Source organism: Psittacula echo (assembly GCF_963264785.1).
Source record: "Psittacula echo genome assembly, chromosome: 33".
NCBI classification, from domain to species: Eukaryota; Metazoa; Chordata; class Aves; order Psittaciformes; family Psittacidae; genus Psittacula; species Psittacula echo.
The window spans coordinates 96,072-109,419 of NC_137768.1; the positions used below are offsets into that span (position 1 = coordinate 96,072).

At 59.6% G+C, this 13,348-nt stretch overlaps 2 protein-coding genes across 2 annotated transcripts; one reads left to right on the forward strand and one right to left on the reverse strand.

Moving 5' to 3' along the window:
• Positions 1-433: 433 nt before the first annotated feature.
• Positions 434-3,479, reverse strand: COX6B1 (cytochrome c oxidase subunit 6B1). Its single transcript, XM_080636442.1, has 4 exons — positions 3,090-3,479; positions 2,162-2,270; positions 1,968-2,068; positions 434-606 (listed from the first exon to the last, which is right to left on the reverse strand). Exons 1-4 carry the CDS (start codon positions 3,273-3,275, stop codon positions 553-555), a joined length of 450 nt encoding a protein of 149 aa, XP_080492568.1. The 5' UTR covers positions 3,276-3,479; the 3' UTR covers positions 434-552.
• On the forward strand, positions 3,410-13,085 carry FBL (fibrillarin; the record flags this gene model as incomplete). Its single annotated transcript, XM_080636428.1, has 9 exons — positions 3,410-3,467; positions 5,123-5,170; positions 7,269-7,433; positions 7,901-7,995; positions 8,293-8,463; positions 10,359-10,491; positions 10,631-10,743; positions 11,723-11,868; positions 13,064-13,085. 9 exons carry the CDS (start codon positions 3,410-3,412, stop codon positions 13,083-13,085), a joined length of 951 nt encoding a protein of 316 aa, XP_080492554.1.
• Positions 13,086-13,348: the final 263 nt, after the last annotated feature.

Genomic DNA, 13,348 nt, shown 5'->3' on the forward strand with positions numbered 1-13,348 from the left:
CCACTGGAGATGGATGCATGGATGGAGCCACAGGGGATGGATGCATGGATGGAGCCATGGAGGTGCTCATGGCCCCGTGTCCTTCTGCAGGTCTCCTCCCTGGAGCTCTCCCCCTACAAGGCCTCACCCAGACCCTGGCGGTCCCTGGGGCCGTGGTGGGGCAGGTCCTGGGCCTCCGACCCCTCCAAGTGCTCCCTTTGGCCCCATAGGATCCACGTGTCCGCAAGGAGCACCCACGGGACCCCCAACGTGGGGGCTGGCACCTCCTGTGCCCATCCCACCACCCCTGGGAAGGAATAAAAGCTTCTTGGTGGCACCTCAAGGGGGCTGGTGGTGTGGTACATTGCTTGCCCCAAGGGGACACCACCATGGGGCCACCAAACACCACCATGGGGCCACCTCCACCCCTTCCAAAAGCACTCCATGGAGCAGTTGAACCCTTTATTGGCCACCAGGCAGGTGAGAGCGTTGACCCCTCCAGCCCCGTGGTGGCCCACGTCAGCCGCCACCACCACGGTGACACCAGTGTCACCTCCTTGGCGTTGGAGATGCTCAGATCTTGCCTGGGAAGATCCCTTCTTCACGATACTCGTCCCACGTTGTCACCTACGGGGGACACCATGGCGGACATCAGAGGGTGGATGGTGGCACCAGGAAGGGCTTGGGGATGATGGGGGGGACCCATAGATCATGGGGCTGCCACAGAGGACAGAAGGAGCATGGGGAAGGCAAGGGGAACCCAAGGGCCATGGGGACACCAAGAGGGCCTTGAGGGCCATGCGGACACCATGAGGAACCCATAGATCATGGGGACACCAAGGGGAACCCAAGGAATATGGGGACACCACGGGGACACCAGAGGGGACCTAAACAGCATGGGGACACCAAGAGGAACCCATAGATCATGGGGACACCCTGGAGACCCTGAGGGCCATGGGGACACCATGGGGACAACCTGGAGACCCTGAGGGCCATGGGGACACCATGGGGACAACCTGGAGACCCTGAGGGCCATGGGGACACCAAGAGGAACCCAAGGAATATGGGGACACTCCGGAGACCCTGATGGCCATGGGGACATCATGGGGACACCCTGGGGACCTTGAGGGCCATGGGGACACCCTGGAGACCCCGATAGCCATAGGGACACCATGGGGACACCACGGTGACCCCAAGGAGCATGGGGACAACCTGGAGACCCTGAGGGCCATGGGGACACCAAGAGGAACCCATAGATCATGGGGACACCCTGGGGACCTTGAGGGCCATGGGGACATCATGGGGACACCCTGGGGACCTTGAGGGCCATGGGGACATCATGGGGACACCCTGGGGACCTTGAGGGCCATGGGGACATCATGGGGACACCCTGGAGACCCTGATGGCCATGGGGACATCATGGGGACACCCTGGGGACCTTGAGGGCCATGGGGACACCCTGGAGACCCCGATGGCCATGGGGACATCATGGGGACACCCTGGGGACCTTGAGGGCCATGGGGACACCCTGGAGACCCCGACGGCCATAGGGACACCATGGGGACACCACGGTGACCCCAAGGAGCATGGGGACAACCTGGAGACCCTGAGGGCCATGGGGACACCAAGAGGAACCCATAGATCATGGGGACACCCTGGAGACCCTGATGGCCATGGGGACATCATGGGGACACCCTGGGGACCTTGAGGGCCATGGGGACATCATGGGGACACCCTGGGGACCTTGAGGGCCATGGGGACACCCTGGAGACCCCGACGGCCATGGGGACATCATGGGGACACCACGGTGACCCCAAGGAGCATGGGGACAACCTGGAGACCCTGAGGGCCGTGGGGACACCAAGAGGAACCCAAGACGACCCCAACCACCTTGAGGGCCCCCTGAGCCCCGTATGGCTCCCTTGGTGCACCCCACAAGCCCATGGACCTCCTGCTGACCACCCCCACCCCGCCAGGACCCCACTCACCCAAGAGGTAGGACACAGGGACTTGTAGACCCTGTAGTACCATTGGCAAGGAGCAGGGTCGGCCCCTTTGGCCGCCATGGCCTTCTGGCACCGATGGAAATCTAAGGATGGGAAGAGCAGGAGGGCATCAGGAAGGGGCTTTGGGATGACCCCATAGCGCCAGGGCCCCCTCCGGGGGGTCCCCATGGACCTACCAACGTAGTTCTGCCAACAGTTCTTGGTCTGGTTCTGGTTGGGGAAGCGGCTGTCGAAGGGAGCCGTCTTGTAGCGCTTCAGCTTGGCCTGGATGTCCTCAGCCATGGCCTGTGGGAGCAATTCGCAGCTATTAATTCCCCCCTAGTTCGTTAACAGGCCCCCCCTTGGGGTCATTAATAGCTTGTTAGGGTCATTAATTGTCCTAACGGGGTCATTAATGCTCTGTTGGGGGGGGTTAAAGCAAGAGGTGAGTAGAATGGAAATAGGGTAATAAGAGGTGATTGATGGGGTTAATGAATGCACAGCGGGGTAATTAAGACTCCCCGGCATTAATTAAGACCTCTTGGCATTAATTAACACCTCTTGGCATTAATTAATACCCCCATGGGTTAATTAATGGCCATTAGGAGGAATTAATCTCCCCCCCCCCCCCGGTACCATTAATACCCCCCTTTGTAATGAGGAAGGAGATGGTAACAGGAGAGGAAGCTTGAGGAGGGGTAATTAACGGGTTAATTAAGCCATAATGGACTAATTAATACCCCCTAGGGTCAACGAATACCCTCCTGGGACTAACTAATAACCCCCTTGGATAATGAATGGCCATTAGGAGTAATCACCCCCCCAGTAATGACAAACAGAAGGCTAATATAGGGTAATTAAGAGGTTAAGTAAACCCATTAGGACTAATTAATACTCTCGGGGTTAATTAATACCCCGCAGGGCTCCCAGTGGCCCCTTGGGGCCCTCCCAGTGCTCCCAGTATGGTTCCCATTGCTCCCAATGGCGCTCCCAGTGCGTCCCAGCCACCTCCCATTGCTCCCAATGGCGCTCCCAGTGCGTCCCAGCCACCTCCCATTGCTCCCAATGGCGCTCCCATCGCTCCCAGTCCATCCCAGTCCATCCCAGGCCATCCCAGCTCCTCACCCGTCTCCGCTCAAAGTCACTTTCACGCCGGAACCACCGAGACGCAGCGGAAGCGCAGAGCAGCGCCGGAAGTGACGCGACGCACTCCCCCCCCCATAGACTTAAACGGGGGAGGACCATAGAGACGGCCGCCGGCGGGGGAGGGAGCGGCCCCATGGAGGAAGAGGGAGGGCTGAGCGACGCCATGGGTGGGAGGAGCCAGGGGGTGGATGGACAGGACCCAAAATAGCACGGAATTGCCCCCAAATAGCACGGAATTGCCCCCAAAAGGGGCCTAAAGCACCCCAGCGTGGCTTTCAAAAAGCTCTTCGTGCCCCAAAATGCCCCTTCAGCCCCCAGAATGGTCCCAGGAGCCCCCAGGACACCCGAAATACCCGGGTCTGTCCTAAATCCCCTCGGGAAACCCCCAAATCCCCGGGTTTATCCCCGAATTCCACCCCCGAGCCCCCATTTTTGTCCCCCCGTCCCTCCCAGAAGCCCCCAAATCCCCGTTTTTATCCCCAAAGCAACGATTTTGACCCAAACCACCCCAAATACCCCCATTCCCGTTCCCAAATACCATGAGACCCCCCCCAAACGCCCATTGCTGTCCTCAAATCCCCCTTTTTCACCCCAAAACCCCTTCCCCACCCCGGGTCACGTGGGGGGGGGGGGGGGGGGGGCCCGGGGGCGGGCACTAGGACCCAGCGGCGCGGGAAGGGGCCGTGACGTCAGGCAGGGGGCGGGGTTCCGGGGAGGCGCTTCCGGTTCCGGGGTTGTCAGAGCGGCACGTGGGATGAGGCCAGGTCCGGACTGGGATAAACTGGGAGGGAATGGGATGGGATGGGAATGGGATAGGAATGGGGTCTTAATGGGAGGGAATGGGATGGGAATGCGATGGGAATAGGATGGGAATGGGGTCTAATTGGGAAGGAATGGGATGGGATGGGAATGGGATAGAATAGGAGGGAATGGGGTCTAATGGGAGGGAATGGGATGGGAATGGGATCTAATGGGAAGGAATGGAATGGGAATGGGGTCTAATTGGGAAGGAATGGGATGGGATGGGAATGGGATAGAATAGGAGGGAATGGGGTCTAAGGGGAGGGAATGGGAAGGAATGGAATGGGAATGGGGTCTAATGGGAGGGAATGGGATGGGAATGGGATCTAATGGAAGGGAATAGGAATGGGAATGGGAGGGAATGGGATGGAATGGGTGGGAATGGGGCCTAATTGGGAGGGAATGGGATGGGAATGGGATCTAATGGGAAGGAATGGAATGGGAATGGGGTCTAATTGGGAAGGAATGAGATGGGATGGGAATGGGATAGAATGGGAGGGAATGGGATGGGAATGGGACCTAATGGGAGGGAATGGGAGGGAATGGGGCCTAATTGGGAGGGAATGGGATGGGAATGGGGTCTAATGGGAGGGAATGGGAGGGAATGGGGTCTAATGGGAGGGAATGGGAGGGAATGGGGTCTAATGGGAGGGAATGGGGTCTAATGGGAGGGAATGGGATGGGAATGGGGTCTAATGGGAGGGAATGGGATGGGAATGGGGTCTAATGGGAAGGAATGGAATGGGAATGGGGTCTAATTGGGAAGGGATGGGATGGGAATGGGAGGGAATGGGGTCTAATGGGAGGGAATGGGATGGGAATGGGATCTAATGGGAAGGAATGGAATGGGAATGGGGTCTAATTGGGAGGGAATGGGATGGGATGGGAATGGGACCTAATGGGAGGGAATGGGGTCTAATGGGAGGGAATGGGATGGGAATGGGACCTAATGGGAGGGAATGGGATGGGAATGGGGTCTAATGGGAGGGAATGGGATGGGAATGGGGTCTAATGGGAGGGAATGGGATGGGAATGGGGTCTCATGGGAGGGGATTGGGGTTGGGGGGCACTGGGGTGTGATGGAATGGCCTGGGATGAGGCCAGGTGCGGGCTGGGATGTGATGGGATGGACGGGGGGGAACTGGGATGAGCCGGGGGGGGGTGCCTGCAGCAGCCCTCCCAGTGCTCCCAGTTTAACACCGGTTCCACAGGGTTCAGCCCCCGGGGGGGGGGACGCGGCGGCTTCCGGGGGGGCCGAGGTAAGTGGGGACCTTCCCAGTGCTCCCAGCATGGAGCTGGGAGAGCCCCTGTCCCTCCCAGTCCCCTCCCAGTCCATCCCCATCCCGCTCAGTCTATCCCAGTCCATCCCAATCCCCTCCCAGTCCATCCCAATCCCTTCCCACTCTATCCCAGTCCATCCCAATCCCTTCCCACTCTATCCCAGTCCATCCCAGTCCCCTCCCACTCTATCCCAGTCCCTCCCAATCCCCTCCCACTCTATCCCAGTCCATCCCAATCCCTTCCCACTCTATCCCAGTCCATCCCAATCCCATCCCACTCTATCCCAGTCCATCCCAATCCCTTCCCACTCTATCCCAGTCCATCCCAATCCCCTCCCACTCTATCCCAGTCCATCCCAATCCCTTCCCACTCTATCCCAGTCCATCCCAGTCCCCTCCCACTCTATCCCAGTCCATCCCAATCCCCTCCCACTCTATCCCAGTCCATCCCAATCCCTTCCCACTCTATCCCAGTCCATCCCAATCCCCTCCCACTCTATCCCAGTCCATCCCAATCCCTTCCCACTCTATCCCAGTCCATCCCAATCCCTTCCCACTCTATCCCAGTCCATCCCAATCCCCTCCCACTCTATCCCAGTCCATCCCAATCCCCTCCCACTCTATCCCAGTCCATCCCAATCCCTTCCCACTCTATCCCAGTCCATCCCAATCCCCTCCCACTCTATCCCAGTCCATCCCAATCCCTTCCCACTCTATCCCAGTCCATCCCAATCCCTTCCCACTCTATCCCAGTCCATCCCAATCCCTTCCCACTCTATCCCAGTCCATCCCAATCCCTTCCCACTCTATCCCAGTCCATCCCAATCCCCTCCCACTCTATCCCAGTCCATCCCAATCCCCTCCCACTCTATCCCAGTCCATCCCAATCCCTTCCCACTCTATCCCAGTCCATCCCAATCCCTTCCCACTCTATCCCAGTCCATCCCAATCCCTTCCCACTCTATCCCAGTCCATCCCAATCCCCTCCCACTCTATCCCAGTCCATCCCAGTCCCCTCCCACTCTATCCCAGTCCATCCCAATCCCATCCCACTCTATCCCAGTCCATCCCAATCCCCTCCCACTCTATCCCAGTCCATCCCAGTCCCTTCCCACTCTATCCCAGTCCATCCCAATCCCTTCCCACTCTATCCCAGTCCATCCCAATCCCCTCCCACTCTATCCCAGTCCGTCCCAATCCCCTCCCACTCTATCCCAGTCCATCCCAATCCCATCCCACTCTATCCCAGTCCATCCCAATCCCTTCCCACTCTATCCCAGTCCATCCCAATCCCATCCCACTCTATCCCAGTCCATCCCAATCCCCTCCCACTCTATCCCAGTCCATCCCAATCCCCTCCCACTCTATCCCAGTCCATCCCAATCCCCTCCCACTCTATCCCAGTCCATCCCAATCCCTTCCCACTCTATCCCAGTCCATCCCAATCCCTTCCCACTCTATCCCAGTCCATCCCAATCCCTTCCCACTCTATCCCAGTCCATCCCAATCCCTTCCCACTCTATCCCAGTCCATCCCAATCCCTTCCCACTCTATCCCAGTCCATCCCAATCCCCTCCCACTCTATCCCAGTCCATCCCAATCCCCTCCCACTCTATCCCAGTCCATCCCAATCCCATCCCACTCTATCCCAGTCCATCCCAATCCCCTCCCACTCTATCCCAGTCCATCCCAATCCCTTCCCACTCTATCCCAGTCCATCCCAATCCCTTCCCACTCTATCCCAGTCCATCCCAATCCCTTCCCACTCTATCCCAGTCCATCCCAATCCCTTCCCACTCTATCCCAGTCCATCCCAATCCCTTCCCACTCTATCCCAGTCCATCCCAATCCCCTCCCACTCTATCCCAGTCCATCCCAATCCCCTCCCACTCTATCCCAGTCCATCCCAATCCCATCCCACTCTATCCCAGTCCATCCCAATCCCTTCCCACTCTATCCCAGTCCATCCCAATCCCTTCCCACTCTATCCCAGTCCATCCCAATCCCCTCCCACTCTATCCCAGTCCATCCCAATCCCATCCCAGTCCATCCCATTGGATCCCATTGCTCTCTGCAGGAGGCGGGTTCCAGCCCCGGGGCGGGGCCCGAGGGGGCGGGGCCGGCCCCAGGGGGCGTGGCCGAGGCGGCGCAAGGGGCGGGGCCCGAGGCGGGAGGGGCGGAGCCTCCCGCGGCGGCTTCCGGGGGGGCAAGAAAGTGACGGTGGAGCCGCATCGGCACCCGGGTAATGGGATGGGAGGGGATAGAGCGGGATGTAATGGGATGGGGCTGGGATGGACTGGGAGGGGATTGGAATATACTGGGATGGGGTTGGGATGGACCTGGATAGACTGGGAGGGGATTGGGATAGACTGGGATGGGGTTGGGTTGGACTGGGATGGGGTTGGGATGGGATTAGGATAGGCTGGGAGATTGGGATGGGATTGGGATGGACTGGGAGGGGATTGGGATGGACTGGGAGGGGATTGGGATGGACTGGGATGGGGTTGGGATGGACCTGGATAGACTGGGAGGGGTTTGGGATAGACTGGGATGGGGTTGGGTTGGACTGGGATGGGGTTGGGATGGGGTTGGGATAGACTGGGATGGGATTAGGATAGACTGGGAGGGGATTGGGATGCACTGGGATAGACGGGGGTGGGGTTGGGATGCACTGGGGGTCACTTGTGGGTCCCTGTGTCCCCCCTTTAGGGGTGTTCATCTGCCGGGGCCGGGAGGATGCTCTGGTCACCCGCAACCTGGTGCCAGGAGAGTCGGTCTATGGGGAGAAGAGGATCTCAGTGGAGGTACTGGGATAGACTGGGAGGGCACTGGGATCGACTGGGAGGGCACTGGGATAGACTGGGAGGGCACTGGGATAGGCTGGGAGGGCACTGGGATAGGCTGGGAGGGCACTGGGATAGGCTGGGATCGGGGTTGGGGCAGCTGGGAGAGACTGGGACCAACTGGGAGAGGTGGAGGACACCATCGGACCTTCTGCAGCCCCACACTGGTGGCACTGGGAGCACTGGGAGGGGGCGCGGGTTGCACTGGGAGGCTGTGGGGATCCATAGCACGTCCCGTGGGGCCCGTCCGTCTCCCAGGATGGGGACACCAAGGTGGAATACCGCGCCTGGAACCCCTTCCGCTCCAAGCTGGCCGCGGCCATCCTGGGCGGCATCGACCAGATCCACATCCAGCCCGGAGCCAAGGTCCTCTACTTGGGAGCAGCCTCCGGGACAACCGTGTCCCATGTCTCCGACATCGTGGGGCCGGTGAGGACCATGGCGGGGGGGGTGGGACACAGGGATGGGGGCCAGAGCCCATTGAGGGGGCATCTCAAGGGGGTTTGGGGTCCTCGAGGGGCTTTGGGGGCTTTGTTCTTCACCTTCAGGACCCCATTGATGCCCTCTGGGTGATGTCACCATGTCCATAGGGATGCTGAGGACCCCACTGGTACCCTATGGGTGATGTCACCATGTCCATAGGGATGCTGAGGACCCCACTGGTACCCTATGGGTGATGTCACCATGTCCGTAGGGATGCTGAGGACCCCATTGGTACCCTATGGGTGATGTCACCATGTCCATAGGGATGCTGAGGACCCCATTGATGCCCTATGGGTGATGTCACCATGTCCATAGGGATGCTGAGGACCCCACTGGTACCCTATGGATGATGTCACCATGTCCATAGGGATGCTGAGGACCCCACTGGTACCCTATAGGTGATGTCACCATGTCCATAGGGATGCTGAGGACCCCATTGGTACCCTATGGGTGATGTCACCATGTCCATAGGGATGCTGAGGACCCCACTGGTACCCTATGGGTGATGTCACCATGTCCATAGGGATGCTGAGGACCCCATTGGTACCCTATGGGTGATGTCACCATGTCCATAGGGATGCTGAGGACCCCACTGGTACCCTATGGGTGATGTCACCATGTCCATAGGGATGCTGAGGACCCCACTGGTACCCTATGGGTGATGTCACCATGTCCGTAGGGATGCTGAGGACCCCATTGGTACCCTATGGGTGATGTCACCATGTCCATAGGGATGCTGAGGACCCCATTGATGCCCTATGGGTGATGTCACCATGTCCATAGGGATGCTGAGGACCCCACTGGTACCCTATGGATGATGTCACCATGTCCATAGGGATGCTGAGGACCCCACTGGTACCCTATAGGTGATGTCACCATGTCCATAGGGATGCTGAGGACCCCATTGGTACCCTATGGGTGATGTCACCATGTCCATAGGGATGCTGAGGACCCCATTGGTACCCCTATGGGTGGTGGCACCATGTCCATAGGGATGCTGAGGATCCCATTGGTACCCTATGGGTGATGTCACCATGTCCATAGGGATGCTGAGGACCCCATTGGTACCCTATGGGTGATGTCACCATGTCCGTAGGGATGCTGAGGACCCCATTGGTACCCTATGGGTGGTGGCACCGTGTCCATAGGGATGCTGAGGACCCCATTGGTTCCCTATGGGTGATGTCACCATGTCCATAGGGATGCTGAGGACCCCACTGGTACCCTATGGGTGATGTCACCATGTCCGTAGGGATGCTGAGGACCCCACTGGTACCCTATGGGTGGTGGCACCGTGTCCATAGGGATGCTGAGGACCCCATTGGTACCCTATGGGTGATGTCACCATGTCCGTAGGGATGCTGAGGACCCCATTGGTACCCTATGGGTGATGTCACCATGTCCATAGGGATGCTGAGGACCCCATTGGTACCCTATGGGTGATGTCACCATGTCCGTAGGGATGCTGAGGACCCCATTGGTACCCTATGGGTGGTGGCACCGTGTCCATAGGGATGCTGAGGACCCCATTGGTACCCTATGGGTGATGTCACCATGTCCGTAGGGATGCTGAGGACCCCATTGGTACCCTATGGGTGATGTCACCATGTCCATAGGGATGCTGAGGACCCCATTGGTACCCTATGGGTGATGTCACCATGTCCATAGGGATGCTGAGGACCCCATTGGTACCCTATGGGTGGTGGCACCGTGTCCATAGGGATGCTGAGGACCCCATTGGTACCCTATGGGTGATGTCACCATGTCCGTAGGGATGCTGAGGACCCCATTGGTTCCCTATGGGCGATGTCACCACCCATGGGTGTCCTCCTTGTCCCCAGGAGGGCCTGGTTTACGCTGTGGAATTCTCCCATCGCTCCGGTCGGGATCTCATCAACGTGGCCAAGAAAAGGACCAACGTTATCCCGGTCATCGAGGATGCTCGGCACCCCCATAAGTACCGCATGCTGATTGGTGCGTTGGTTTCCATGGCGACGCCCTGGGATGCTCCAGGAGGTTTTGGGGGCTTCCAAGGGGATCCGGGGGCTCCTTGAGGGGTCTCGGGGGGGGGGGGGGTTCGTTGGGGTCCCATTGGCCGTGTCCGCATCCATAGGGATGGTGGACGTCATCTTTGCGGATGTGGCGCAGCCGGACCAGACGCGCATCGTGGCGCTGAACGCACAGCACTTCCTGCGCCGCGGCGGCCACTTCCTCATCTCCATCAAGGTAACGCCAGTACAGACCAGTACAGACCAGTACAGACCAGTACAGACCAGCACAGACCAGCGCCAAGCACTGAGAGCCAGCGTTGGGCAGTAATGGGGCAATAGACGTCGGTAATGGGGCACTGGGAAGCAATAGGGATCAGTAATGGGATACTGGGAACCAGGCAAAGGGCACTGGGAACCAGTTGCTTCCTAGTACAGGGTCACTGGTCCCCAGTTAGTCCCAGTATGGGGTCACTGGTCCCCAGTAAGTCCCAGTATGGGGTCCCTGGTCCCCATTATGGGGTCCCTGGTCCCCAGTAAGTCCCAGTATGGAGTCACTGGTCCCCATTATGGGGTCCCTGGTCCCCAGTTAGTCCCAGTATGGAGTCACTGATCCCCATTACGGGGTCCCTGGTCCCCAGTAAGTCCCAGTATGGAGTCACTGATCCCCATTATGGGGTCCCTGGTCCCCAGTTAGTCCCAGTATGGAGTCACTGATCCCCATTATGGGGTCCATGGTCCCCAGTAAGTCCCAGTATGGGGTCACTGATCCCCATTATGGGGTCCCTGGTCCCCAGTTAGTCCCAGTATGGAGTCACTGATCCCCATTACGGGGTCCATGGTCCCCAGTTAGTCCCAGTATGGAGTCACTGATCCCCATTACGGGGTCCCTGGTCCCCAGTAAGTCCCAGTATGGAGTCACTGATCCCCATTACGGGGTCCCTGGTCCCCAGTATGAGTTCAGTCCCCCCACCAGGGGGCGCCCTCCCCCCTCCATGCCTGAGTCCTCCGGCAGGGGGCGCTCTCCCCATCGCAGCCACCTCCCGCGCGGCAGGGGGCGCCCTCCGCGGCTCCTCTCACCTCCCGCGCGGCAGGGGGCGCCCTCCGCGGCTTCCTCTCACCTCCCGCGCGGCAGGGGGCGCCCTCCGCGGCTTCCTCTCACCTCCCGCGCGGCAGGGGGCGCCCTCTCCTCAGCCGTGCGCTGGCGCCCCCTGCAGGCGAACTGCATCGACTCGACGGCGGCGCCCGAGGCCGTGTTCGCGGGCGAGGTCCGGCGCATGGCGGCCGAGAGGATGAAGCCGCAGGAGCAGCTGACGCTGGAGCCCTACGAGAGGGACCACGCCGTGGTCGTGGGGGTCTACAGGTGGCCCCCTGCTGGAGGGGAGGACTGGGATGGTCCGGAAGGGAACTGGGATAGACTGGGAGGGGGTTAAAAGGCATTGGGATGGACTGGGAGGGGATTGGAGGGCACTGGGATGGTCCGGAAGGGAACTGGGATAGACTGGGAGAGGGTTAAAAGGCATTGGGATGGACTGGGAGGGGATTGGAGGGCACTGGGATGGTCCGGAAGGGAACTGGGATAGACTGGGAGAGGGTTAAAAGGCATTGGGATAGACTGGGAGGGGATTGGAGGGCACTGGGATAGGCTGGGATGGTCTGAAAGGGAACTGGGATAGACTGGGAGGGGATTGGAGGGCACTGGGATGGTCCGGAAGATAACTGGGATAGACTGGGAGGAACTGGGAGGGGAGGAGAAGGCATTGGGATAGACTGGGAGGGGATTGGAGGGCACTGGGATAGGCTGGGATGGTCTGGAAGGGAACTGGGATGGACTGGGATAGACTGGGAGGGGGATTAGAGGGCACTGGGAGGGACTGGAAGAGGACTGGGATAGACTGGGAGGGAAGTAGAAGGCATTGGGATAGACTGGGAGGGGATTGGAGGGCACTGGGATAGGCTGGGATGGTCTGAAAGGGAACTGGGATAGACTGGGAGGGGATTGGAGGGCACTGGGATGGCCTGGAAGAGGACTGGGATAGACTGGGAGGGACTGGGAGGGGAGTAGAAGGCATTGGGATAGACTGGGAGGGGATTGGAGGGCACTGGGATAGGCTGGGATGGTCTGAAAGGGAACTGGGATAGACTGGGAGGGAATTAGAGGGCACTGGGATGGCCTGGAAGAGGACTGGGATAGACTGGAAGGGACTGGGAGGGGAGTAGAAGGCATTGGGATAGACTGGGAGGGGATTGGAGGGCACTGGGAGGGACTGGAAGAGGACTGGGATAGACTGGGAGGGGATTAAAAGGCATTGGGATAGACTGGGGGGGAATGAGAGGGCACTGGGATAGGCTGGGAGGGACTGGGAGGGGAGGAGAAGGCATTGGGATAGACTGGGAGGGGATTAAAAGGCATTGGGATAGACTGGAAGGGGATTGGAGGGCACTGGGAGGGGATTGGAGGGCATGAGGGTGGACTGGGGGGTCTTAGAGGGCACTGGGATAGACTGGGAGGGGGGAACTGGGGTCATGTGACTGAGCTGTGTTTCCCCCCCCCCCAGGCCCCCCCCGAAGGAGAAGTGATGCCTCCTCCTCCTCCGGCGCCGCCCTCCCCGTCGGGGGGGGGGGCGGGACCAGCGCTGGCCCCGCCCCCTCCGCCGGTTTTGGGGCGGATTCTCGCGATTTCAGGGTTGTTTTTTTTTTTTGGGGGGGGGGGGGGGGGGCGGGGGAAGGGCTCGAAAACTGGGGTTTGTAATAAAAGGAAACTGGGAAAAACCCCGACTTCTGCGGCTGGGGGCAGTGAATGGGGGGGGGGAATGAGGCCTTGGGGGGGGATTAGCCCTTAG